The sequence below is a fragment of the Perca fluviatilis genome, chromosome 21 (assembly GCF_010015445.1).
Source record: "Perca fluviatilis chromosome 21, GENO_Pfluv_1.0, whole genome shotgun sequence".
Lineage (NCBI taxonomy): Eukaryota > Metazoa > Chordata > Actinopteri > Perciformes > Percidae > Perca > Perca fluviatilis.
The window spans coordinates 14,780,861-14,808,756 of NC_053132.1; the positions used below are offsets into that span (position 1 = coordinate 14,780,861).

General features: G+C 38.3%; 1 protein-coding gene across 1 annotated transcript; it reads right to left on the bottom strand.

Moving 5' to 3' along the window:
• Positions 1-141: 141 nt before the first annotated feature.
• gfra1b (gdnf family receptor alpha 1b) lies at positions 142-26,986 on the bottom strand. The gene is made up of 10 exons (XM_039788574.1): positions 26,374-26,986; positions 25,669-25,977; positions 24,755-24,838; positions 12,888-13,066; positions 11,220-11,392; positions 10,920-11,029; positions 5,890-6,024; positions 4,973-5,172; positions 2,376-2,423; positions 142-1,737 (listed from the first exon to the last, which is right to left on the bottom strand). Exons 1-10 carry the CDS (start codon positions 26,411-26,413, stop codon positions 1,600-1,602), a joined length of 1,416 nt encoding a protein of 471 aa, XP_039644508.1. The 5' UTR covers positions 26,414-26,986; the 3' UTR covers positions 142-1,599.
• Between the last annotated feature and the right edge of the window lie 910 nt (positions 26,987-27,896).

Consider the following 27,896-nt stretch of genomic DNA (forward strand, 5'->3'; position numbering starts at 1 on the left):
GTATCTAGAGTTCAAATTAGATAAACAGTTAGTAGTACTGTTTGACCAAAACCTTTTGTAAACCACAATCTATAAAGAAGTGCACTGTTAGATGTCTACAGGGATCATACATAAAAGTGATTTTAACAGATACATTTGACACACTTTTTATTTATTTATTTATTTTTTTAGAAATGTTAGGATGAGAAAAACAAGTTTTTAGTGTTCATCGTCATGATGTTGTACATTCTTTGAATGTCTTTGATAATTAGGGGTTTCATTACTTTTATAATAATTATGTACTTGTTTTTAACTTGGCCATTTGCATCAGCAGCAATTTATGTCTACTGGCTTTTGTCTTTTGGCATTTGCTCTACGTGTGGATATGTACACTACACATTTTTTTATTCATCAAACCCTTGTCCTTTTGCTCTCTACGAGGACACAATAATGTGAAAGTAAAATCTGGCAGTCTGAAGAATCTGGATGAAACCATCAAAAGTATTCACTTTCAGTAAGACAGAAAAACAACTTCTTTTTTTTTAAGCCATTAAAGACACTTTTGTAAATTCTTCATGTTCTTCTTATTGTTACAGTTTCAAATTACAGAGTTCGATATTCCTCAAGAAAAATACTGTTTAAGATAACATTATGCACTTTGCAATCAAAATATAATCACACAATAGTCATATCTGTAACCACGTTATTAATGAACCGTACCCCGTCACACTTTATAAATCATAGCTACACTGGATAACACTGAGAGGCCTCAGTCACCAGATACTAACATAGACTCTCAAAAAACATTACAGACAATATGTTACAAGCTAACGGCAGCATACTGTAATAGTGTACACTTTATGTATCATATGTACAAAATGTTCTTTTATAGGCGATGTGATAAAACCACAAACCACCATAACAATCAAATCTACAAACCGGAACTATAACTATTACGGAACATGTAGAAGAGAAAATTTTAACTTTTTTTTGTGTGTTTTTTTTTGTTTGGCTGATATGTCTTTGTCCTTGGAGGAAACTGACAAAATGTTATGGGATTTTAAAGGAGTTAAAATATTTTATGAATCATATTCCATACGGTGTGTCTATGAAATGTGTTAGATGTCCCTTTTGACATATTATAGACCAGCACTTTTATATCAACACTTAGTTTTCATTTTGTTGAACTAAAGCATGTTTATTGGCTGGACAAATCAAAGCACAGTTATGCAGAGAATGATCCACTTTTAACACTGTTAAGCATATTGGCAGTCCATTCAGTCAAATGTGCAGTGAATGCAACACATTCAAAGAAGTGAATTTATTCACATGCTTATCAGACAGAAAATGAGTGTTCCTCAGCGTGAATCTGATCCTTGAAGTCACCAAATTGCTCCCACGAGGCATGGAAGGCAAATGAGCTGATATCTCAGCCACAGTAAACACGGACTCCTCAGATAATAATAATCCACCGTTGTCTATGATTTCAGTGCTCTTACCGTGCTGTGTTTTCTCATTTCCATTTCAAGAAAAATGTAGGTGTAGCACTTTGGCAAATGTCTAAATCAAAACGAGTTGAACCACTTTGAGAGAAGAGGTTTGAGCCACAGTCCTCAGATCCTACAACAGCTGAAAATCTTCAAGCTGTAATACTATTGGCGTTAATGCAAAGGCTAATGCCAGGTGCATACTTGAGAGTTCAGCTGCTGAGCTTCTAGCATCGGCATTGGAGTCACTAGACTCATCCAGTTGATGGTTCTGAGGGAAAAGACCAGAGTTTTAGTGTTACTATGAGTGGAAAGTTGACAAACTGTTTTGAAATGGATTTTCTTTTTTTTGCTGTGGGCTTCACTATGAATCTGAGATTTAAAGGATCACAACATGTATAGCTTGTTTTAATTACAATCTAAGAAAATTTGGATACCAATGGCATTGTACATCATGTAAGTCAGGTCAGAAATATGCTGGAAAAAAGTTTTTACACCTGACTGAGTTGGAAATGTAGCGATTTAAAACCCAAATGTAATAAAGTGGACATTAATTAGCTTTTTCTTTTGCCTATTTTGGTTACATTTTGTCAGCTGAGCTACATTTGGATGGAACGACTTGTTACACACAGATTAATTTGTGTTTCTGTATTTGTCCGACGTTGCATCACAAGACCTTGCAGTACAGGAAAATTCTATAAAGATATGTTTGCAGTGTTGCCTTTACAGACGTTATCTTCCAGAGAGCATGTATAAGTTTATTTTTTGACTGTAAAATGTTGAGCTCAGTGCATATTTTTGTTCTTTAAATTTAAGGGATCAGATTTCTTGTCACTTTCAAATATCAATATCTTTATCACAAATATTGTTTGGGCTTGAATGGAATTGACTGAATAAAACAATTCTTACCACACATTGAGCAGTATCCACTGTTAGATTTGACACCAGTTTTTGGGCCTAGAACAAAGAAAATGTGGAGGAGAAGGCAGAGAAACATTAACTTCCATTATTTCTTTTTATTGTTTTTACTTGTCTATCAAGATCACAGACTGGCTGACGGCGCAAAAATCCTATAAAAATACATCAGACATTATTATTCATTTAGCCAGTTTCAGTGCAGTGGAATGAAGAAATTGTCTTTGTCTAGAAGTTTAACTGTGGCTAAAGGAAGGGCAGAGCCTTCAAAGTAACGCAAGGTCGAGCCAGATCATTACTGCATTGAGCCAAACTGCCACTGCCACAGTAGCAAATACACACAATGAGATTTATGATAATACTTATAGTGCCTCCCCAATTCCCATAGTTTAGACCGACATAAACCTCTTTGTATAATCATCCTCCTCGAACAAGACGTGTAAGATTCGAGGGTGTGTGTTTGTGTAAAAGTTTGTTTGTGTGAGATCCTCTGTTTGTGCCAGCTCAAGGTTATGATAGTTTAATACATTCAAACCTTTTTTTTCAGACCGCTCCAAACCTTTTGAGCCACACATACTGTAAATATACCCACATACATTTGCACAAATACACACACACACACACACAAACAAATGCACACTCATAGATACAGATGGAGTACAGAAAATGATAAAGTGACTCTATGGTGGTTTGGGAACATAATAAATACTCCACGCATTGGTTCTTAAGTAGAAAGAATTCTGTGAACCAGGATTCTGGAGAAGAGTGATTAATTGCTCTATAGGAGGTCTTTCCTCTTGGGAGGATGTTTTTACTGGTGATAAATCATATTATCGCTATTAAAAGGCAATATGATAGATGGTCTCCCTTAAAGTATGTGATATCATCTCATTTAAAAAAATATAGCCCCATAGTATTTATCAGACAAGAATAGCAGAGGTCTGAAGTGTGTTGGCGAAGCCAAACAGTTCCAAAGGAGCTAGAGTACCTATAAGCACATTTAAGCAAAACATGCAATTTATGATGCTAAATGTCAAAATCAGCATATTGAATTGATTTTCTACAATTGCGATTGATATTTCAAAACTAATAACCATTTGCATCATGTGACTGCTATAAACATTTCTGGTAGGACTTTTTAAAGTCACATTGGAATTTCTTGTAAGCAAGGTCTCTGAGACTCATGTATACTGTGTTTAGACACATGTTGAATGAAATGAGTCAGATGTAAGAAGAAATGTCAGTTTACAGGGAAACAACTATGACTAGTACCTGGGAAACGGTAGTTCAAATAACTCAATGGAGCTGAAAATGTGGACATTTACAAAGCATGACAAGTGTGCAAACATCGTCTGCTGAGGAAGATCAGATATGACCAGAATGTCCATTAATGGACCTTGTGGTGAGATTGTTTTGTCAACTACGGTTTTTGCAAGGTCAAAAATAAACTTTGGATCTCTCTTTTGTTGGCTTTAATTTTGCTGAGTCACTTTCAGAGGAACTCAGTTTACTCATAATTATGTTTCTATCTATCTATCTATCTATCTATCTATCTATCTATCTATCTATCTATCTATCTATCTATCTATCTATCTATCTATCTATCTGTCTATCTATCTATCTGTCTATCTGTCTGTCTGTCTGTCTGTCTGTCTGTCTGTCTGTCTGTCTGTCTGTCTGTCTGTCTATCTATCTCAGCCCTTTATATATGTATGTATAGTTTTTCCAAAGCTAACTGGGATTTAAGTAAACTAAAACCTCAATCTGGGGGACAGAATATGTTGTACATCCTTACAATGATACTGCGCACACACACACACACACACACACACACACACACACACACACACACACACACACACACACACACACACACACACACACACACACACACACACACACACACACACACACACACACACACACACACACACACACACACGCCCTGTGGGCCATTTCTGATGTTACTGTGGCAACCAATTAGCTTTGACATGACAGCTTTGGAACTTTGACTCCACACTGACGTCTCATCTTTCTGCCCAGGAGGGGGGATTCTGTGCAGGCCACCATAACACCATCCCTGATCCATCAAGGTGACAGAGCCAGGCGTCTGACACTCAGACACATGCTTTGAATAGATCTCTACCTGATGTTTAGGTCTCAATTTAGAGTCAGGCACTTTTTGTGGTTTCTGATGACTTCAAAATTTACACGGACAAAAAGTGCGTAAAGTAATCAAAACATGTTGTGGAAAGATTCCATGTTTGTTCTTTTCCTTAAAAAACAGCAGTATATATTTTTTTTATTATAAACAAGAGGCACAACCACTAACTGCAAGCAAACATCTGCATTGAGGTAAGTAGTTATATTTGAAATCAATTACCTTGCAATGTAGCTGTACCCTTTTTGTTTCAGCAAGGAATTCCATTTAAGACTAATACCGTTTCTTTGTTATTGAGATCAATCAGATCAGTTTTTTATATCAAAAATATAACATCAGTGTTGTAAGTCAGCAAGAAAGATGCATCCTATATTTGAAACACAGAAACTCTCTCTTTTTAAACTCTTACTCTACTTAAAAAAAACTTCACCTGTAAGGTTCCACAGATGTGATATGATGAGTCGTCATCAAGATCCAATTTGGTCATGTCTGTCAGTGCATCCAGTGCATTATTGGTTCGTTCTTTTCCCCTCCGAGTGATGCTAGGCTCTAGTACAGTAGGCTGAATCGGGGGTTGGGGTTGCCAAACTCCAACATCAGTGCCATTGCCAAATGCCTGGATGGCATTACCTGCAAGAAAATAGTGTATTAATCAGTGGCATTCTTTATCCTGTACAAAATCTATGAATTAATAGAATACATCATATAATGAAATGGAATGTGACAAAATATGCATCCAATGTCATATGTATGCACATGTAATAAGCACTATCCACCAGAATGCCCCATAAACCTTGTTTTTAATAAGTCTGCACATCTAACAAGTTAGCAGATGTTTGCTGTCCTTTCCGTAGAAATAAGTGGAAGTGGCATGTCCAAAAACATTTTGTTCATGTCCAACTAAAAGCTGCTTATAATTAATACTTTAGATAATTGTGTAGGGAAATAAATCACTTGACCTTTCTCAAGAGCCTTTTTAAAAGCAGTGTCTGTATATAATGGCTATGATTCACAAAAATGAATACTTTTATACTCTTATGACTTGAAGTCTGAATGTAGAAATGCTAAATGCCACTCACACTCGCATATGAGTGAAAAACGAACAAAATAAATGCTCAAGACACTGTTCCTGATACAACAGTCAAAGTAACAGAGACTGTAATTGAAGGGAGAACACATGATAGACCATCATCTACTACTATTGCAGTTTCTAGTCATCATCTCCCAGTCTACAATTTCAAAAGGCCAATTTAAGTCTAGACAACAATACAAATGGTGATTGTCCTATGCGGTGAAGAACATTGCAACGTAGGAAGGGAAATTCATTTCTGCAGTACGGCAACTCACGTAGGCATCGATTGTTGGTAAAAAACTCAGCAAATCTGTCACAGTCTGGCTTGCTGTTCCCACTGCTGCCGCAGTCACACCATGGTGACAGGGTAAGACCAAGGGATCGCACATAATTGGGTGTCATCACTGTACCTGCAGCATAGAGAAGAGAAGTAAACATTCATTGTAACTGTAGTCTCATTATCATAGTTGAAACCCTCTATAACAGGGCTCTTTTGGTTTCACACATTTTAAAAATGTAGGTCAATCAATGAGAATTAGCTTATTCAATATTATAGGGTGCCTATTAGGGCTGCACAATATATAGTTTTTTTTAAAATCGTCATCGCAATATCAACTAGCGCAATATACACTACTGGTCAAAAGTTTTAGAACACCCCAATTTTTCCAGGTTTTTATTGAAATTCATGCAGTTCAATGTCTTATTGTACTCTGAAATGAAAGAATAGAACAAATTTAAGTTTAAAAAAAGAAATCCTGGAATCAATTTATAAACCAAAATGTATTCTAAATGTTTGACTCATCAAAGTAGCCCCCTTTGGCAGATTTAACAGCTGAACACACTTGTGGCATTCTTTCTTCAATGGAAATCAAATATTCTTCAGAAAGGTCTTCCCAACTCTGTTGCAGATGTTCCCATAAACGTGTGGCACTTGTAGGTTGTTTTGCTTTCATTTTCTGTCCCGTTCATCCCAAACCAGCTCAATGGGGTTTAAGTCTGGTGACTGTGCTGGCCACTCCATGTTTTTAAGCTTACCATCTTGTTCTTTTTTCCTAAGGTAGTTCTGGCATAGCTTGGACTTATGTTTTGGGTCATTATCTTGCTGTAGGATGAGCCCCTGACCAACTAGGCGCATACCAGAGGATACTGCATGGTGCTGCAAAATGCTGTGGTAGCCGTTTTTGTTCAGGGTGCCTTTCACTCTGTACAAATCACCGACCCTGGATCCAGCAAAACAGCCCCAGACCATCATGCTTCCTCCTTCACGTTTGACAGTTGATGTCACACACTGAGGAACCATCCTTTCGACTACTCGACGGCGTACAAAAATCCTGTGTGATGAACCAAAGATTTCATTTCATTTCATTTCATTCATCAGTCCATAGCACCTTCTTCCAGTCTTCAGTAGTCCATTGACGATGTTTCTTGGCCCAGGCAAGCCTCTTTTTCTTATTCTGACGTCTTAGCAATGGCTTTCTTGCTGCAACTCGACCTATCAAACCTGCAGCTCGAAGTCTTCTCTTTACAGTTGAAACTGAGACTTGCTTATTACGACCACTATTAAGCTGTGCTTGAAGCTGTTGTCCTGTGAGCCGCCTATCACGCAAGCTGTTGGCTCTCAGAAACTTGTCTTCTGATTCCAACATGGCATCATGACTTTGCGTAAATATATACGGCACTTTCATAAAGCCAAATGGCGTGTTATTTTACGCCATTTTCAGCTATGCACGGGTATGATACACGCTCGAAACAGCTGATGTAAACAGACCCACCACGTGGCCTCGCCACGTTGCGCGTTATCGCGAGAACGCGACGTACTATTGCGAGAACGCGACGTACTATCGCGAGAACAACATCACACGCCTGTCAAGAAAAAAAAAAATGAGTATGAGATGAGTTTAGGAAAAGAACAGAGGGAAAGGCTTTAGTAACAAAACAGTGACAAAAACACGGAAAATAACGACTAAAACGCTTACGACAACAACAAATAGTTGGGTTTAGGAAAGAAACATTGGGTAAGGCTTATTAAAAACAAAAAATTAAAAAAAAAAAACGGCAAAAAACCTCTCCCAGGTGAAAGTCCTGTGTTTTACCCATCCGCCACCTCGCTACGGCGGAAATGGACTCGCAATATAGGCCAATGGCGGCCGATTTGCGTTGATAAACACGCAAAAATGCGATTATGCGTCTTCATAACACACAAAAACGGAATACAAATTGGCGTGTCATACATACGCCAATTCATGAGATCAGTCTGCTGATTCTGTTGTGGCTTTGGGTCTGCCAGACCTCTTCCTGTCAGTTTCCCTCAGTTTCTAAGTGCCTTTTGATGGTGAAGAATACTGTACTCACTGACACCTTGACTTTCATCGCAATTTCTCTGTAGGAAAGACCAACATTCTTAAAGGAACACCCCGACTTATTGGGAATTTAGCTTATTCACCGTAACCCCCAGAGTAAGATAAAGTCGATATTTCATTTGCAGCATAACGTTAATCGATTTGCCTGCTCAGTAATAGAATAGGTAGGAGGTTCCATAATCCTACTGTTGTTGTGATAAAAGGAAACAGCCTATTATACGATTTGTAGAGTCACAGCGTGTAGTAAATAACGAACATGAGATTACAGCTATCTTTCTAACCAGAACAACTGGGAACTATATTCCCAGGCGGAAGAATATAGTACTTGGGCGGAGTGATATGCTCGTAGCAGGCCTGTCTGAGAATATAGTTCCCGGTTTGTTTACTGTTAGAAGATGGCTGTGTCTCATGTTACGTTGTTTTTTGTACACGCTGTGACTCTACAAATCACAATATGTAAATAGGAACATGTTGGTGTTATTTTGTCACTTTTGTCACAATTCGGAGCAGTAGGATTACTGGAACCATTCACCTGCCTGTTCTGTTATGGGCTGATATGCTGGAGCCGTCAGACAGCGTTACAGCACGCACGGAGGTGAGAAGGGTATGTATCGACTTGTCTTACTCTGGGGGTTACGGTGAATAAGCTAAATTCCCAATAAGTTGGCGTGTTCCTTTAAGTGTTATGATGTTCTGTCTCTCTTCTATTGTTAATTGCCTCACGAGGTTATGGTACCACAGTGTGTTCCAACAATACTTGTTTACAAACAGAGGGGTTTGTAAGTAATCCAGACAAGTTGGAACACCTGTGGGAATTGGTAGCACCAACTTTCAAAGCTTGATCAATCTCCATTGCTGCAGAACAGCTTTCCGTTGTTAACCCATTTCTTGTTTCTTGTAAAATACTGAAATGTACATTATTTTTCAGTTTTGGGTAACCTTACTTTTTTTTTTTTTTAACCTCAGGCAGTTCACCACTTACCTTTGTACCATTTCAAGCTATTCATTGGACTTGAACTTCTAAAATTTCAATAAAAAACAAAAAAAATTGGGGTGTTCTAAAACTTTTGACCAATAGTGTACATATCACGAAAGACTGCAACATATCGCGATAGACACTACGAGATTTTTTGTGTTAGTTGAAAGAAAATATCAGTAGAAAACTGCTAATTAAAATGTAACTTATTCTTTTGTAAGTGGTGCCTTTTATGTTCAATTCAGTGTTCAATAAAAGAGTGTTAGAAATGATTTCCTTTTATTTGTTTTAAATGTAACAAGCCGTTTGTTGTATTTTAGCAGAATACTGAAAGCAGCAGAACTGAGTACACTTTAATATCTGTTTATTTATCGCATGTAATATTGTTATCGCGATATTCAACGTTATCGCATATCGCATATTTTTCTCATATTGTGCAGCCCTAGTGCTTATCATAAGCAATCATACGCCTCACTGACTTGTACAGTATCCCCATTATTATGTGACATGGCCTGTTCAACAACATGCACATTTTTCAAAGATGTAGTGATGTCAACAAAGGTGGCAAACTGCAGCTCTGGAGAGTGTTGTTAAAAGTGTTTTAAGGGCTGCTGTTGCTTACCACCTATTGGGAGTCAACAGTGGTGACCAAACTGGGGTACATTGTACTTCATGGGCAGAAAGTCAAATGAAACCATTTCTGGCTATTTTGTCATCTTGATGTAACTGAATAAATCCGTTGCCTTTTTATAGGAAGCATGGAGGTTGAGTAGGCTCATACTTATTAGCTGTACAAGTACATGCAGATTTCTGTGTGAAGAGACAGATGAGTGTTTAAGCCATGGGGCCCCATTACAGGGTGTAACCTGTGTGAAGTAGCATATGAATGGACTAGATTAAAGTGTCTACCTGTTGAGTTTGCACTTGGTCACTGTTGCCCTGCATTTCAATCTCAATTACTAAAACATGTTTCCTTTCTACATATTCTATCTTATAAAACAATCACTTTCCACACTTTTAATGGGTTTCTGAGGTACGATGCATCGATCTTGATCAATATATTGATTCATTCCTCAACGATCCAATATATAATCGATACAAAGTGAAAATGTCGATACATATCGTCATCTTTAAGATGTGCCTTTATTTGTATCTTAGTAATGAAATTTATAAATTACATTTTAGTTGTTTTTTTTTGTGTGTGTGTATATGTGTGTGTGTGTGTGTGTGTGTATATATATATGTGTATATATATATATATATGTATGTATGTGTATGTATATATATATTTATATATATATGTGTGTATATATGTGTTTATATGTGTATATATATATGTGTGTGTGTGTGTATATATATATATGTATATGTGTGTGTGTATATATATATGTATGTATGAGTGTGTGTATATATATAATATATATATATATATATATATATATATATATATATATATATATATATATATATATATGTATGTATATGTATATATATGTGTATGTGTGTGTGTATGTAACTGATGTGTTAAATGGGCATATAATATCGTCTTGTTGCAGGCCCTTGAATTGAATCAAATCAAAATCGTATCGTGGCAGACTTTGTGATATCAGTAAATATTGTATCGTGTTGTGATATACCGTGTGATTTATACCCCTAGTCTCTGTTATCTCTTGGTGTAGGGAAAAAAATCTGATTAAAGCGTTATCCATCATCACACTGCTAATAATGAGAAAAAATAGAAACTAGTTTAATAGCTTAATGATTGATAATGTCTATGATTTAAAAACAAAACTTCCTTGCAGCAAGTTTATCTGAATAGATTTCACAGGGTGTTGAGAAACGGGACGGGCACAAAGCAAATCTTAAGACATACCATTAGTAGTCCAGCTATATGTCCAGTTACCAGTCTAGCTTTATAATTTATCCAGCAAATTCTGAAGCCAATTTTTTAATGCTTCAGAGAACGTACCGATAAGACCTGAGTAAGACAGCAGACAGTCAGCATAGCTCTCCCTCAGACAGCCGGATATGGAGTGAGCTTCTGGCTGACAGTTACTCATGAAGTCTGCCAGCCTTGACCTGAAAACAATAGAGATACAAATCATAGATGCTGATTTCCTGATGCTGATGTCAGATGTCAAGCTTATACTAGGCTAAGTGCTTTGTCACATTTATAAGCAATGGTTCAATAATTTAATAGTAAAAACACACTCTAGGATAAAGAACATTAGACTGAATATCTATTAAGGATCCCTTTGTGCCTTTTTACCTGCAGATGTAGTTGGTCTTGCATGTGTTCTGAAGAGACAGACAGTTAGGTTTGTCTTTATCCTCATAGGAGCAGATGGGTACAATTGTTTGGCGCCGGCGTTCTGCACATGCTGTCTGATCCCCCGCTGGACAGGAGCAAAACAGCATCCCATAGCTGTATTTCGTTGGAACCTTTTTTGGAAAGAAAAGATAAAAAAAGGTGTCCATTGATATCTGCAGAATTGTCCTCTTTCTTGCGGTCTAAAAACCTCTTCAACTTCCAATGCAGCTTCCACCTGTACAAGAGTAGTTACTGTAAGTAACTTTCCTTACCCAGTTACCTTGTAGTTAAATAGTGACAAAACATGAACATAGAGACTTTAGACCCACTATGGCTTCCTAAGTTCCCAACGGAAATAGTAGCTTTAATTGGAGTTACTGTAAGCGTAATGATAGGTAACAGAATTTTACCGAGAGATTGGATTCAAAGTCAGCTCAATGTGAAATTGCACTTACAATAGCATTTCCTTCCTTTGACATGGTTGTGGTTTAGATGTTGATTTGAGCAGCAACTACAAAATCAAACTAGGGCTGAAACGATTCCTCGAATAACTTGAATAATTCGATTACAAAAAATCCTCGATGCAAAATGACTTGCCTCGAAGCTTCGTTAAATCAATGTTACCAACGTTGTATCGCTGACGGACGGAGTTTCCGCACGGAGTTTCCGCACGGAGCATTATTACTGTCGCACAGACGCGGCAGTCTGCTGCTGGCGACACATGCCAGAGCGTAAATAGCGAGGGGCTAAGAGAAGAGACAGGCCGGAGAAAACGACAGAAAGTGTCCAAAGTTTGGAATCAGTTCAAACGTAATTAAAACTAAAACTCTGTACAGTGTGTTTACTGCAAAATCAAACTAGCTTATCACGATAATAGCACGACGTCAGTGCTTTAGCATCTCAACAGAAAAAATGGAGTCTAACTTAATCATCCATTCCACGAAGCGGACCCGAAAAAAGTAAATCAGAGTCGTATGGACGATGAAACTACACCAAACACAACAACTACCAAAATCAAAGACAAGAAGGAATAATAATAATAATCTCTCTCTCTCTCTCTCTCTCTCTCTCTCTCTCTCTCTCTCTCTCTCTCTCTCTCTCTCACAACAGCTGATCAACGACCTAATAGCATTGTGTGTGTAACAGACCTGTGTGACATTATAATCAAATATATAAATGAAAATAGGTTGAGTATAACTAATATTTACATATAGGCCTACTGTATATACAGATCAGTTGTAGGTTGAAACTTGTAGTTCTGAAAGTTAAGTTGCACAACTTAATGTAATGTTTGTGTATGTTTAATGTATGCCTTAGTTTGAGGTTGATATCATTTGAAAAAAAAAATCTTTAAAAACAATGTAATATGGCACTTAAATGCACTTAATATGTTTAGTTTTTTTAGAGATGATATTGTAAGCAATGTAGGCAATACAAATGTTGTTTTTTTCCGAAAATTTAGCTTTTTTCCCTAGTTTGGGTTGTTCAAAAACGCAAAAAAAATTATTCGATTACTCGATCGATAAAGTGCTAGATTAATCGATTACAAAAAGAATCGCTAGCTGCAGCCCTAAATCAAACACACAAAAGCTGCAAACAGCTCTCAAAATTAACATGCTTAATTACCTTGTCAAAGAACTGCCGCAGGGCCTTGTGGCATTTGCGCTTGTTGCAGACCTCAGAAGCAGACACCCTGCTAGTACAGGGGTTGATGTAAGCCGAGCGATATTTCTTACATGTGTCATTCAGGTTGCAGGCCTTGGCAGCGTTCAGACAGTTGTTCTCCTTTGTAGATGCAGGCTCAACTGAGAGAGAGGAGAGACACATCATTTTGTCATATCAGAATTATTACTTTCCTGCACAGGTTAAATTGTTGTTTTCGCGTCATAAATGATCAGTACATCAAAATGACATAGTCGTGAGTAAATGACATAAGAGAATACAGTGCAGCCAAGAGATGTAGAAAAATTTTGAGAATTACTTGAGTCGTTTCGAATGAAAAACAGAAAGAAAGGCATCATGAGAAAATATTGTCCTGAAGTGCAATTTTTTTTTAAAGGATGTTACACTCCTAATCATCACTTTAGCACCAAATTATCATTTTACACATTGCTCTAGAAAAAAATGTGGGCGTCACTATACAGAAAGCTGAGTTTGTTCTGAACATTCTGATATGAAACAAAATGTGAATTAGTTATATGCAAATAGCTTAAAAAGATAAATGTAAGAAGATATGTGAAAATGCCCTTAGACCTCAGGGGGTTAATTACATTGCACCTGAAAAGTCTCCATTTCTATCCACAGTCCTGAGAAAGTTTCTCAGTGTCTCTTAGGTGCATTGGAAAATACATTCAAATGTGGAGACAATGAATTGTGTTACTATTGACATGTGTTTTCCAAATGATGGGAAGTGACCATTAATCTTAGGGTCATTGCCAGAACAAAGCTTTACACAATGTTCAAAAAATGTCCCCTGTAGCCTATATATGTTTTATGTATTTAAAACCAGTCCTCACAATCATTTACTATACGCCTGTTTGAAACTGGAAAAGAGAAATTGTATGGGAGCTGAGCTATCGCACAAATTTGTTGTATCTTTTGCTTTGGTACATGTTTGAACTCAAATTCTCCGACTAAATGGTGTACTTCAGGTTGTTATCAGATCCACCTTTCAGACCTAATTAGGTCTGGCATTTATGATCAAACTGCTGTCTGAGCAACATAGAGCCACATTTATAGCACACTGTCCTCTCATCTCTCCGAATGAGACAAAAAATCAAACCCTTAATATTCAGAGCATTACCAAACATTACACTACTTGTATCTGTATATTCCATTGTGTGCTTGTGTGACGGCTGCTGTTTTTTCCTCATCAGAGCTTATGCAGGTAATTCTCCCTCGGACACGGCTTTGAGTTATTTTAGTCTTGCTTTGCCAGGCCATCCACACGCTGCGGAGCGGAGGAAGGTCTAGCTAGTCCACATAGCATTCCGTGATGGGAGAAAAACGTGCTCTGATTTATTGGCATTTCTTTAAACCAATTACAATCATCTTGCACTAAGCTCTGCACAGAGCTGCTGTAAAATAGTTGTGCGAGAGAAAACTCAGATTTGACAGTCAGTCTCAATTTACCATGCAGAGATCTGAGGAGCAGTCAACCATAGTCCTTATAAATCCACCAGAGTTTAAAATTCCAATACAAAGAAAAGCGGAAGGAAATGGACATTGGCGAAAATACATGCATCCGGCGAAATTTCCTGCAGCACCGGAGCGATCCCTGAAGTGGAACGTCAAGGATATAAACTAGAGTTGCATAAACTAAGTGAACCATCTTTGCTTCTGTGCCTGTATGCCTGTCTTTCCATTATAGCACAGCAAAAGCACTTTTTGGCCAACATAATGACTCTCACATCTCATTTTTCTTATTTGTTGTTATAAAGTCCTTCCTGCTTGACTGGGTTCTGCATAGTAACACAAACTGTATCCTCAGCTTCGACATGGAAGAGTGAATTCTGTAATTCTGCCTTTTGAGGTGGAATTGAAGCTCACTGCACTCTTTCATGCACCACAAAAAGAGCCATGATTAAATCTGAACCTTGGGTTAATCACATATTACAAAACCCATTACTTACATCTGACAAGTGCCTAGAGATGTGGGCTGTGATCCTTGAGTGGCTGTTTGTAGCTCTTGAGCCATAGGTGTGACAGTTCTAGCTTAATTACAGTTACCAACAGTGAAATGGTTACCTTAGTTGTATTATATATATATATATATATATATTTTTTTTTTAAAGTTCTTACTCTTGGACTAAATGGTTGTCCATGATTGTAAATGTGCCGTGTGTGTGTGCATGTAGCTCGAGCTAAGTGTGAGTAAGAAGGTTGAGCTGTAGGTCACAGTGTGACTCCAAAGACGCAACACCCCACAGCAGGAAAAGACCTTTTCCATTAGGAGCATTTTTGCATTTAATAAGCTAATTTTGGGGTCACATTTTCTCTTTTTCAAGATTAAAATCCATGTTTTACTGTCTCCCAGAACCGATTCAAGTTTATGGGAGAATCATGATAATGTTGATATGGTGAAGTTCAACAATCACTTTATTCAAATCTCCCACAAGAATACATGAAGTGCATCACCAGCACCTTGCTTATCAGGAATGTAATTGTTTTGCTTAACAAATGTGTGGCTACTAAGTCATGTAACATTGGCAATGACTCATATAAACAGGGCTACGTCATGGTCTGTACTTTGTTGTTGTGCTACTTGCACTGTGATTGTAATCATAAGAAAACAATCTTTGCCTGTTTCTGTAATCCAATGACTGTCTTAATGGTCATGTTTCTACAGTATGAAGTGCAGAGAAAAATGCCAGACATGTTTTAAATTAATCTTTTAAGAAAAAGCCCATCAACTACCAAAAACGGTGATTTGTAAACAATTATTCCTACAATACTGTTCCAACATATCATTTAAACTTATATAGAGTATACATTCATTAATTTAACTAAACATTATTCAAGTTAGTCTATTGACCTTGCAGTGCATACCAAGAACTGCAATCCTATATGTCCCCCTGAAATATAACCTATCTTGTTAAAAGGCCTACAGGCTTAAGAAAAAAACAATTTCACTCATCCTTCTTAAGTTGCACCCCCTGAGGAAGACCACCATGTTGCCATTGGTGTAGACCAAATAAAAACCAGTGTAGCAAACACTGGAATCTGACCCTTTGACTTCTAATAGGTTGATACAAAAGACCTATTGAAAGACCGCCAGTCAGGTAGGGTTAAATATGAATCTCAAATAAGAGGTTAATTATGGTGTCCTGGGGGGTCTGCGTCCACTAAGGGAAATGTAAGAATATGAGAAGCAAACCATTCTATTGTACAGCTGCCAAGACGTCCAATGTTTGTAATGCTCTCTTATGAAATGCCTGTGAAGGTTTAGCAGTGTATATACAACATTTTACATATCTAATTACTGAAAACACTATTTCAGATCAGTGGGCTTAAGTATGTTCAAATTGTGTAAGCTTATTTGACCCATGGCATCTGTGTTAGTGTACTGGCCTATGAGCTCTTGAATATAGGTGAGGTGAAGTCTGGACCTAGAAAAAAGAGAACAGCTGGTAGTTAAATTAACACTTCATAAGAAAAATCTAGGACTGTGACTAGTATTTTTTTAAGTTAGGATTCATTGCTTGATGTAAAAAAATAAGATTTTAGACATAACTAAAATCGGACCAGCAAACAACGCTGCAAACGTGGGCCACATTAGATTGTGTGCCAGACGAGAATGGTGCTAAAGAAAAAACGCCTGAACATGGCTGCATGGTTTGCAGCATCCAAGCCTCGTGCATCTAATTGTGCAATCCCCTTGTTTCTTTTTGCTTAGGTCTATAGATGCAGGCTTAGATGGATTAACCCCTCTTTGCACAGGATACATGAAATAAAGAGCTCCAGCAGAATTTCCTGAACTGATGCCACCATTAAACATGGGGGCAGTGAGGTCAGAAGCAGTAGAGCTGATCCTTCAACCTCTTTTCTCTTTAATTCCAGTGTCACAGTTCTGGATAATAATGTTCTGCCAAGCAATTGCTCAAGCCTACTTTTTCTTTGTTCTCTGGATGTTCTAATTCAAGAATATGGATAGGAACATGTGGTCATGGAATTGCTCTTTTTTTTATCTGCATCTGACATGTAAATCCTCCCATATCCATGGTACACAGATTATAGTAATACAGAGTATTAGTGTGACCCTCAGAGCAAACCTCAAGAGCCAGCTGTGCGCATGGAGATCTCGATGCAACGTGCATTTAAAAAGTCTGGATTACTTTGAAGCCCAGTGCACAGAGTCAGTTAAAACTATTAGCTCAGTCCATGAAGATGATCAGCATTGTTAGGTCATGCCACTGAGAACAAAGCCACTGAACAAGAGTGTGTGTTAGTTTAATACATATTGAATGGGTATCAGGGTTTCTGATTTTTATAAATTGATTTAATTGTGTTTTGACTTTTCTGTTTGTAACTGTTTTTTGTCAGAGGGTCTAGTTAAGCATTCCCTAAAATGCAGTTATACTTTCTCAATATTATTAGGCTTACATTCCCTCTCTGTAGCATTGTCTCCAAGTAATATTAAGCCACTTTTTTATGCAGATGATGCCTAGTTTTTTGTGACACACAGTGAGGTGAGTTTATTTTCTCAGAGGTCAAAGATGAATGACAACTGTGTTGCACCTGAGTTCAGCCATATTGCAAGCAACAGTGGGTGTAGATTATGTATATTTGACATGTAATGTTTGGACAAAATATCTAAACCTCTCTTGATTTTACAGTTTATTTAAATTGTCCCCAAAATTAACTATCCCAAATACTGATAACCACAACATAACTATATTGCAGAGCCTCTATATGCAATGGTCAAAAATCCTCTTCACAATGTATCACTGCCTTATTTAGTCCTTTTAAACTAATACCTTTACTTAGTGCCCTCTTCATCATCTCCCATAATGGAAAGAAAACAGCAGTGGTCAGGGCCCACTCCTTCATGGCACCCTGCCTTCTATCAGGCTTCTTGCCAGCTTCACTAAATCCACGCCAGTGTCTCAGTATTTATGACCAGACCCAAGACCCATTCATTAAGTGCACCTATGTAATTAGCAAAATCTCACTTAGTTTATACTGCACCAGCTATTCTTTTTTTCTTCTTCATTTAATCCTCTTCCATCCTCTGTCATTCATCCTGTACTCATTCAGAAGTGCAATACCCTCTGCATTGCTCATGTCTGCCATATTAAGTATGATTCTGATATAAGATATGGTTAACATTGAGTTAAGATTAGGGAACGACCAATTATCGGCCTGGCCAGTTATCTGGGCCGATATTTGGCAATTTGCAGATTATCTGTATCTGTGTTTTATTTTACCGATAACCGATAAAGTTAATGAATGAAAAAGTGCACTACTTTGGCTCCGCTACAGCTCTGTAAGCAGTCTGCAACATCTGCAATAAACTGTTAGCATGTTTTATGTCTGTTTTAGCTTTTATTCATTGATTTATTTTTACTGTGTATTATGTTTAGTGTTTCAGTTTTGTTACATACTTGCCTGACGCATTAAAGGTCCCATGACATGGTGCTCTTTGGATGCTTTTATAAAGGCCTTAGTGGTCCCCTAATACTGTATCTGAAGTCTCTTTCCCAAAATTCAGCCGTAGTGCAGAATTACAGCCACTAGAGCCAGTCCCTTCAATGATCGTTCCTTAGTATGTGCCATTTCTGTGTCTGTAGCTATTGAGGAGGAGAGAGGGGGGGCAAAGTGGAGAGTGGGGGCGTGGCCTTGACCAACTGCCACTTTGCTCGTTTGAAAGCCATGATGTCTCTCTCTCATGGGTGGGCCAAATTCTCTGGGCGGGCAAAGCAGAGAAAGGGGAGGTAACCTTGCTCCTTATGACCTCATAAGATCGACCCATCTGAGCTTTCATTTTCTCAAAGGCAGAGCACGATACCCAGGGCTCGGTTTACACCTATCGCCATTTCTAGTCACTGGGGGACCATAGGCAGGCTGGGGGAACTCATATTAATGTTAAAAAAACTCATAAAGTTTGACATTTTCATGCCATGGGACCTTTAAAACAAACTTTTGTGTTGGAGTTTGTAACATTCAAAAATGTTAATTTTGACTAAAAGATTTTCATTTTTAATGTAATTGCATATCTGTTCAAAATATTGGTTATCGGCTTCATTAACTACTAATGATCGGTATCAATATCGGCCCTGAAAAACTGGTCGATCCCTAGTTAAGATGACTCGACAATATACATTATAATGCTATAATGACTGCAGGATATGGGAGTGAAACCAGGTACGAGCCTAATGGTTGCACCTGTCGATGCAGTGCCTGAGTAGTTAGTAGTTAAAACTATGAACCTGTATATTTATGCACCTATACATCAATCTGAAAGATGTAAGGAAAGCCTGAGGCACTGAGAGGATGTGTATGTCACTGTCAATGTATGAATGTGTGCAGGGTGATTTGTATGTAGATGAGGGTCTCTATGCAACAGACATGCAAACTGTAAGAATGATTGTGTGTGTACGTGTTTGTGCGCGTTGTTGCAGGGTGTGGTTAGCTCACATCAAATAATTCCATGCCTGACCAAAAACATTATTCTGTGTTACCTGCAGCGTTTTATTTTCTTATCTCAAAGCCATGATTAGCCATTGCCCGCATCACCCAAGGTTGCATATCCACTTTGATGAGGTATTTGCTCCATGACATTCTTGCCATGATTCATTTGATCACATATTATTTTTGTTTTGCATGATGTGGCCAAATCAAATTGTCAAAACGCAGTAGCAAAGTAAGTTTCAGGTATGTTACACCTTACCAGTTCATGACATGTCCCCTCAACACAAGAGTATTTACATTATGTCTTTTCAAAATAAACTACTCTCAGCACAAACTGAAATTGTGCTGGACTTGATATTAATTATTAATTGTCATTTGTACAATTTGCAATTAATTTTCTCATTTAAACACAGAGTCACGCACCAATGGCAGCGGGCTACCATGCAAGGTGCTGGCCTGACCATTGGGAGCAATTTGGGGTTCAGGATCTTGCCCAAGGACACTTTGGCATGTGCTGAAAAGTATGTGCAATTTTAATGCAGTCCAGTGAACTATTGACATGCAATTTTCCAAATCTTAAGTATTATGAAATATATTGATATCGGGAGAAGGCCTTTTTGCTAATTTTTTCATGTTGCCCTCTATAGTCATTAAATACATTTTCTATTGCATTCTACATAATACCATCAAACGCATACAAAATATTGCAACACTGTAAATACGGTGTGTCATGTTAGAGGTGTCCATTCAATATCTTAGATTACAGTTTATTTAACAGATGTTGGCGTTATTGTGTCCACCCCTTGGTACACAGTTTGCCCTGGGCGCAGCCAACTTTAAGTGCTTCATGCACTGTTCAGATAGCTCATGTTCTATGAAACAATCCTATTATGCATTCTATTATGAAGAAGTAAAATATTATAAGCTTGCTAATAAATAGAACGGTTTCACTTCATGTCACTAAATGTTTTAATATTTGATCACGCATCATCTAAGTGAATTTCAAATTTATAATCCACAACTTGTGTCTATTATTGGGTTACGAGCTCCTTCTGGTTAACTCAGTTGGAATAAATTGTGTTATTCTGCAGTCACAGAGGGGCAGAAAGAAAACGGAGAAGTGTGTATGTGAAAGGAAATGCCTCCAGATGATTCACTGATATGGCTGAAAGCAGTCTTGTGTAAAATAATCAGGAGATTAAAAGTGTTTCTTCTACTCTGATGTTTAGCTGGAGCAGTTTGCTCATATACAGTATACACAGTGCACAGGCAGGCCAGGGCCAGTGGCAGAGGACAAAGACTACAGAGGATGAATCTGTTGCTTCAGGCAACTAGACCCACTGAATTATTCTGGAGATCTTTGCAATGGAAAATCATCATGCCAGGCTTCATCTCTTGTTCACCGACTTGATTCTCTGTAAGACTACTGATGAGCTACAAGGATAGACTGGGATGAGAAGGATAGGTATTGGGCTTAGTGGCAGGGCCAGTACAAGTGATTACCTCTGCCAGAGTGGCTGCTTACATGTAAATTGAGAAACTGGCTGGAGGGCTTTTTGAAAACTTCTGAAGTTTGTCATTCTGAAACCGTAAACATTTATGCAGTTAAGAAAATGTGCTTTGATTCATAGTGGTTATAGCATCATAGGAGCATGAGTGTCAGGAGTTTATTGAAATATAGTACAAGAGGTGTGTCTGCATAGACATGGCTATATTCTTAAAAGCTCTAACACTGATTGACATATTCACGTTCAAATAAGCACTGGATGCAAATATAGTGATTTTAAGTATTCTATCATTTTCAAGGGGAAGCATTGAGAACACACTAAAAGGCAGAATGAAATTAGTTTTTTCCCTTGCGCATTCTTATATACAGTAAGTGCGACTCCAAAGATGGGATGTAATCTGTTCTTATACCAGTGGTTTCAGACTTGTTGAGGAAATGCAGAATCAGTTAATCTTGTCTCTAAAAAGTATCTTACTTATACTGTAAGTTGGGAATGTGATTGTACAAGATATACCCTGCAGAAGTTCTTCCTCTTCTTAGCTCTTGCTATGGAATCACCTGAAGTTGTCTTTAGCTCAGTGGAATGTAGGAATTTGAGTTTTCCTTGTTGGTGGCCTCGAGTACCCTGGTAAATAATTTTTAAAGACATAAACAATGTGTTGTACATAAGCTGTTTTCCCTTTTTGTTAAGGGCAGTTCTCCCATTGTTCCCTTAGTCTGCACAACAGCATTGTGTTACATCTCTGAAAGGCACTTGTTCATTGATTTATAAATGACGCAGCATTTAATTTCAGCTGTTCCTGGAGACTATATTCTGGCAGTTATTGGCTTGGATGTTACACCTTTTAGTTTGAATTAATAATGTTTTAAATACATGATAAAGCTTTCTGCAGAAGCCATAAATGATGACAAGTGACAACGAAGGTAGTACTCAAAACAGAAAGGAGTCATACTACAGTAGTAGTCGAGTGGGAAACTAATTATGGTGTCTTTGTTTTTTAGCCATACTCGTAGCATGGCTCTATGAATAGCCAGTCTGCCCGTCAGTCAACCACTTTGAAAATATCTTAACAACTACTAGATTATTTGCAATAAAGACATTCATGGTCCCCAGAGGATTAATCCTAATGAGTTTAGTGATCCCCTGACTTAACCTCTAACCTTGACGATTTTATTATTATATTTTTTTTTTGAGTGAAATATTTTGACTATTGGCTAAAAGAAATATTAGATGGATTGCCATGGAATCTGGTACAAATGTTCATGGTTCTTGAAGGATTTATAATCACTTTGGTAATGCCAAACTAATGACATTCCTGTCAGCCTCAGCTGTACTGTGTTTAGTGCTAATTAGCAAATAGTAGCATGCTAAATTAAGATGGTGAACATGGTGAACATACCTGTTTAACATCAGCATGTTAGATTGTCATTGTAAGCATGCGATCTTACCACCGTTAGCATTTAGCTCAAAACACCAATGTGCCTAAGTACAGCTTCATAGAGCCGCTGGAATAGCTGTAGACTCTTAGTCTTGTTGATATCTTGTTGCTAGATATTTACATTTAGTAATATCATTTATATGAAAATGAGAAAACTTTGCAAAACATGTAGATTTAAAGCTATTACATAAAATTAAATCAAATCAAAAACAGGATTGGAGGAAGGTTAAACCTATTACATTTTGTTGAAACTTATTTGAAATAAAAATGAATTAAATGTATAGTAACACATACTCTGAACATATTCAGCCATTCAGAGTAGTAAGCATCATGTTTTAGCCAGCCTTGTCTCAAAGAATTCCGTGAAATGATTACGAACTGTTAACACCGCATTACGTGGTGGTGGCACGGAATGTGTGAAAATTCCGTGTGGCCACCACGGAAAACAATGCCAATGTAAAGTCAATGAGAAGATGACGTAGCATTAGGAGCGACTACGGTAGCGAGTAGTATGAAAGCCCGAAAATCTGCGTAGGGAGGTTGGTTGGGGTGGTGGACGGGTCAAACACAGGACTTTCACCCAGGACACCGGGGATCGTGTCCCGCGTGTCAGGTTTTTGTAAACCCAACCGTCCCGTTCTTCTTTTCCTAAACCCAACCGTCCCGTTGTTGTCCCGTGTGTCATGGAAACGTAAGCCCACCCACGACCTTTTCCTTAACTTAAGGGGCCGTGTTCTTCCGTGGGCCCATCATGGAATTTTTCGCAATTCCGTGATTTTGAGTTAAGGGGCCGTGTTCATTTCACGGAATTCTGTGAGATCATGTTGGTGTTAGCAGTTGACCCATGGGATATCGTGGACCATTCTATGCTGCTCTCATGTGCATTATTTTACACGGTGGATTGCCTGAGGCCCTGCTTAGTTGCAGACAGGAATTAGGTCAATTATGGCAAATGGATTTTTGATATCTAACCCATTCAGTGATTTCTTTTTTCTTAGAGCCTTTGACTGTTTACACTGCTATACATTAAACGGGCTACTCAGCTCCAACTTCATCTCTCAATTTATCTGCTCACATACACATCGAGATTTCTTATAATATAATGGGACTTAATAATGATAAAACACAAGTTAAACTGGCATGTCTTCAATATTCTAAGTCATTGACTTTGATAGAAGAAACCATTAGCAGCAGATCAGATTTTTGAATATATCTTAATAAAGATTAAAACATTTCACATTTGTTCAGTGGGATCAGCGGTCTCTTCTAAGCTACATCGAGCAAATTATTTCTTAAAAAAATTACCTGCAGATTTCATGCTGCTTTTTCATTTCCGCCTTTTAATAATCCTGGATTTGTTTTACTGTTTTAATAGTATTCCCATTATGTAAAAGCCTCATGAATCCTTAACCACTTTTCCAATTTCTGTTTTCTTGCAATTCTTCTTAGTCTTGCATTGCTAGACCGATATATGCACTATTCCAGCACTAGAAAGAAATCCGAATTCCAATAAATTTGTCTTTACTCTCGGTTTGAAATACAGTTAGCCATTATGTCACTGCATGTGGAGCAGAGCCACTTTGATACACTAAGTGGATTCAATCACAGCGAGAGCCAGACAGAGCAAAGGAGAACCAGAGAGGGAGAGAAAGAATCAAATGACCATTTTTTTTCCACTGAAATGATAGCTGGCCTGTGCAGCAGACACCCTCCTCCAGCCAGAAAGCCCAACACTGAAGAGTGCCAGAGAGCGCTGCACTTGTCACACACACAGCTCTTGTTCTATCAGTGCCATTGAACGCAGACAGATGGTTAATTGCGTGTGTGTGTGTGTGTGTGTGTGATATTTAAATATGTGCCTGCCTAGGTGTATGCTCCCAAGTCCACCTGCACTCCATTGACATTTGAGGACACGTATGGCATTTAGATTCGCAACAACAAAGTGCAAGCAACATTTCTGCTTTCTTTCTTTTTCTAATCCAGGCATTTCGCCCTGCAGGCTCCTGGAGCTCGAACAACACAGGCTTTACTCTAAAAGGATAATTAATTCAAAACTAGCACATAAATGCTACTTCCAGCAAAATTACTGTGACAGTGGAAACACATGCAAACCCCTCATCATTGCTTTGAGAGCTGAAAGTGAAATATACTAAATTACTCTGCTTTGTATACGGTGGGTCACAGTGGCAGATAAAAGCTTTTGTGATGGATAATGGGCGTTGAAAGCTGCAGCCTGAAACCAGACAGCAATAGAAAAGAGTGGTTGTCAAATAGTGACAGATTTGTACCGGTGATGTGGTGACTTAAGCTGGGTTTAAAGCACAGCTGAGAAGTAATGGGTCTATGTATGCAGTGACTGAACTTTGCACAATGTCCAAACCTAAGGGGTGTCGGCAACGTAAGAAGCAGCATCTTACCAGCTATGATGGGGGCCAGGCGGAAGATATCTGAGAGACGGCTATTGACTGGTTCATATGGAGAGTACTCTAGCAAGTCATTACCTGCATGGGGGGAAAAAAAATTCAACAATATGAGCTGGAAAAAGTGTGTATGTATGTGTAAACATATGTTGTGTGGGTGGATGTTACTGAATACTCTTTAACATATCAATTATACTAAATGGGTAATTGGGTAATCCCTATTAATTAGTTAATTAATTATTGTTTTGTAAACAATAATATGTTAAAAACAGAAGTTATGAGCAAGGCTGACCTTAGGTTCACTTTGTTACAAGTACAATTATCTCTATCTCAGATAGGGTTAACACTGGGTTCTGACTGATTCACAGGAAAAGGATGATTAAGTCAATGTTATTGAAGTACAATTACTGAAATACAAGTTTCAGGTACCTACTTTCCTTGTTTGTTTCGCTTTTAAGATTACATTTTGGACATATATAGTATACTCCACTGCATATATCTGACCATTTCTTGGCAGTTTCAGATTTCACAAACAAAGCATTCAGTATGATAAGCTTATAACAATACTGCATCACAGAATAAACTACCTACAAGTAGTAAAATAGTTCCACTTGCAGCTACAGCATTGAAATACTGCTTAATACACATTCATGCTTAATAATTACCCAATACAAAATAGCAAAGACAGGGCAGGGGCCATTCTGCCTGCATTGCTTTTTCGTTTGATAAGTAAATTTTTCTGATGACATTTCTGTACTTTCACTTGAGTACAAATGAAGAATTTTAAATGCAGGACTTTTACTTTGGCTGTAATGGAGTATTTCTTTTACCAAGTAAAAGGATCTGATTACTTTTTTATTTTATAGTAAGCTCAATCAATCAAATAACGATTATTAGTTTGCTCTGCATACCCTGTAAACTCTGAAATATACTCCAAAAGATCCGGAGACAGTTCTTCTCCTTCTTCATGCCTCTTCTACACCTGCAGTTATTGAGGGTGCTCTGCTTCATGGCATCTATAGCGCTGCGGCACTCTCCCTGCGCCTCCGTACCGGTGACCGCGCTGAAGTTGTTTTCCCTGCCCGCCACACACTGCCTCATCGTCCGGTACTTGGTGCTGCAGCTGTACTCCTTCAGACATTGTTCACTGGCCTTTACGCAGTCCGGCCGCGCGGGCCGGGAGGACGAGCTGCCCTCGCCCTTCAAGGTGAACACGGAGTCTGGGAGTTACAAAGAAGGAAGTCAGAAAGATTTGTGCGCACGATGTGAACTCATTTGTCGATTGTTCTACACACAACAGGCTATAACCGATCAGCCATTTCATGTTTTTTTTAATTTCTTATTTCGAGAGTATGCTACTTAATTGCATTGTTACCAAATATCACAATGATGCACACAATAGGCTACGCAAACATTAGACAAACTTTCTGCACTCGTGCCTCAACAATCAGAACAGATCCCACAAATGAACATCTGTTTTTGCTATTTTCACTCCTCACTGCCAATGTGTGTGTGTGTGTATTGAGTTGAACTGTAAAAGGAACATGAGCCGTTTTAAAAAGACTATATAGCTATTGCAGCCGAAAGATAGAAATCAACATGCATGCGTGACTTACCCGGGAAGGACAATATCATGACAAAAGTTGTTAAAATCATTGCGCTTCAGAAGACTTCGTGTAAGGCTTAGAGAGGTGTTTCGGGATTAAAATAAACTTGTCAAACAGATCCGATTTTCTTCCGGTTGCACATAATGTGGGCTCAGGTGATGATGCATCCTGTAGATCCAACAGTGAGAATCCAAACTCTCGACCCGAGTCCAGCAGCTAAAACCACAGCTTGCGAACCTGCCGGAGTTTCGGACGACTGGAAAAAACACGTGAGACACAGAGAGACGCGCTGACGGTAGACCATTTCCACTTCACTCTGCTCCCATCTACTCTTCTGTTGGTCCGCTGCTCCGTCACGCAGAGAGCGCGGCTGGGTTTGATTCCACTCAGGAGCAGTCAGGGGGTTGGAGGACCAAACTTTACAGCCGCGACCGAAATGAGTGAGGAAATCGCGGTAAAACTCTAAACCATAATCAGTCCAACTTTAATAAAGGAATGAATTCATCTTTGAATGCCCATCAGTGCCCTGGACGGACTGTGTTTAAATGTTACATCCCCAACATCAGGAGCAATCCATTCCGTTTCGCAGGTGCGAAGGCAAAACAACCCCGTTTGATCCGGACGGTCCTCCACTCTGATGACGAACTGAGAGGCTCGAGATGCAATAAGGCGTGAGGGCGTGACGTCATGCGACTATGCGCACAATAACCTTAATAAACACATTAACAGCCTCAATTTATATTAGACTGCTAAGACAGTCCAAACTAATTGATGGCCAGCAGTGAGCATGTTACATCTGTAAGAACATTTCAGCTGGATTGACTTTACTTATCAACTCTGTGGAAAATCAACATTTATAATAGCCCATTATATATTTACAGTATGTAACCTGCAGGCTTGCACAACACCAGAATCTAACAGATTTAAAGTATATTTCCTATCGAACAGCTACATTGCAGCAATTTATAAATGTCTCAGTATTTCACTGAAGGCAGTTTACAGTAAGTTTTTGTCCTCTCAGCTGTTATAGAAACTAGCCTGCAGGACTTTAAACTGAGAGCGTGGGTAGCCTACAGTTGTTTGTTTTTGTATGATGTTTAAAAGTTTTAAGTTATTTCAGTCCCTCAAAATGAAAGTGGTAAGTGGAATTGGGCAGAAAATAATCATTTTGCTTCCTTATCTGAAATTGTAGTTACCATATAAATTGTGATGACTGTTGACAAAACTTTTTCTATCAAAGTTTGTTTTTCTGCACCGAAAAAAAGATAAATCATGTTTCGAGAATGAGTGGAGAAATGGGACGTAGCACTCAAGAATTTACTGGGTATAGAATTTTGGGAGCTTGCAGCTTGTGTTGCTCCTATTTAGATGCCAATATAAATTTGTAGGCAACCTCCCCTGAAAAAAAGACCACCTGTGCTAATATGAAAATAAATGAAACTTCAGCCTTAAAGGTCCCATGACATGGTGCTCTTTGGATGCTTTTATATAGACCTTAGTGATCCTCTAATACTGTATCTGAAGTCTCTTTC

Coding starts and splice junctions, on each gene's coding strand:
- gfra1b (XM_039788574.1), bottom strand. CDS start 26,413: ATGATTTTAACAACTTTTGTCATGATATTGTCCTTCCCGG. Junction 25,978..26,373: donor CATGATATTGTCCTTCCCGG/GTAAGTCACGCA, acceptor TGTAACTCCCAG/ACTCCGTGTTCACCTTGAAG. Junction 6,025..10,919: donor GTCTTACTCAGGTCTTATCG/GTACGTTCTCTG, acceptor TCTATGCTGCAG/GTACAGTGATGACACCCAAT.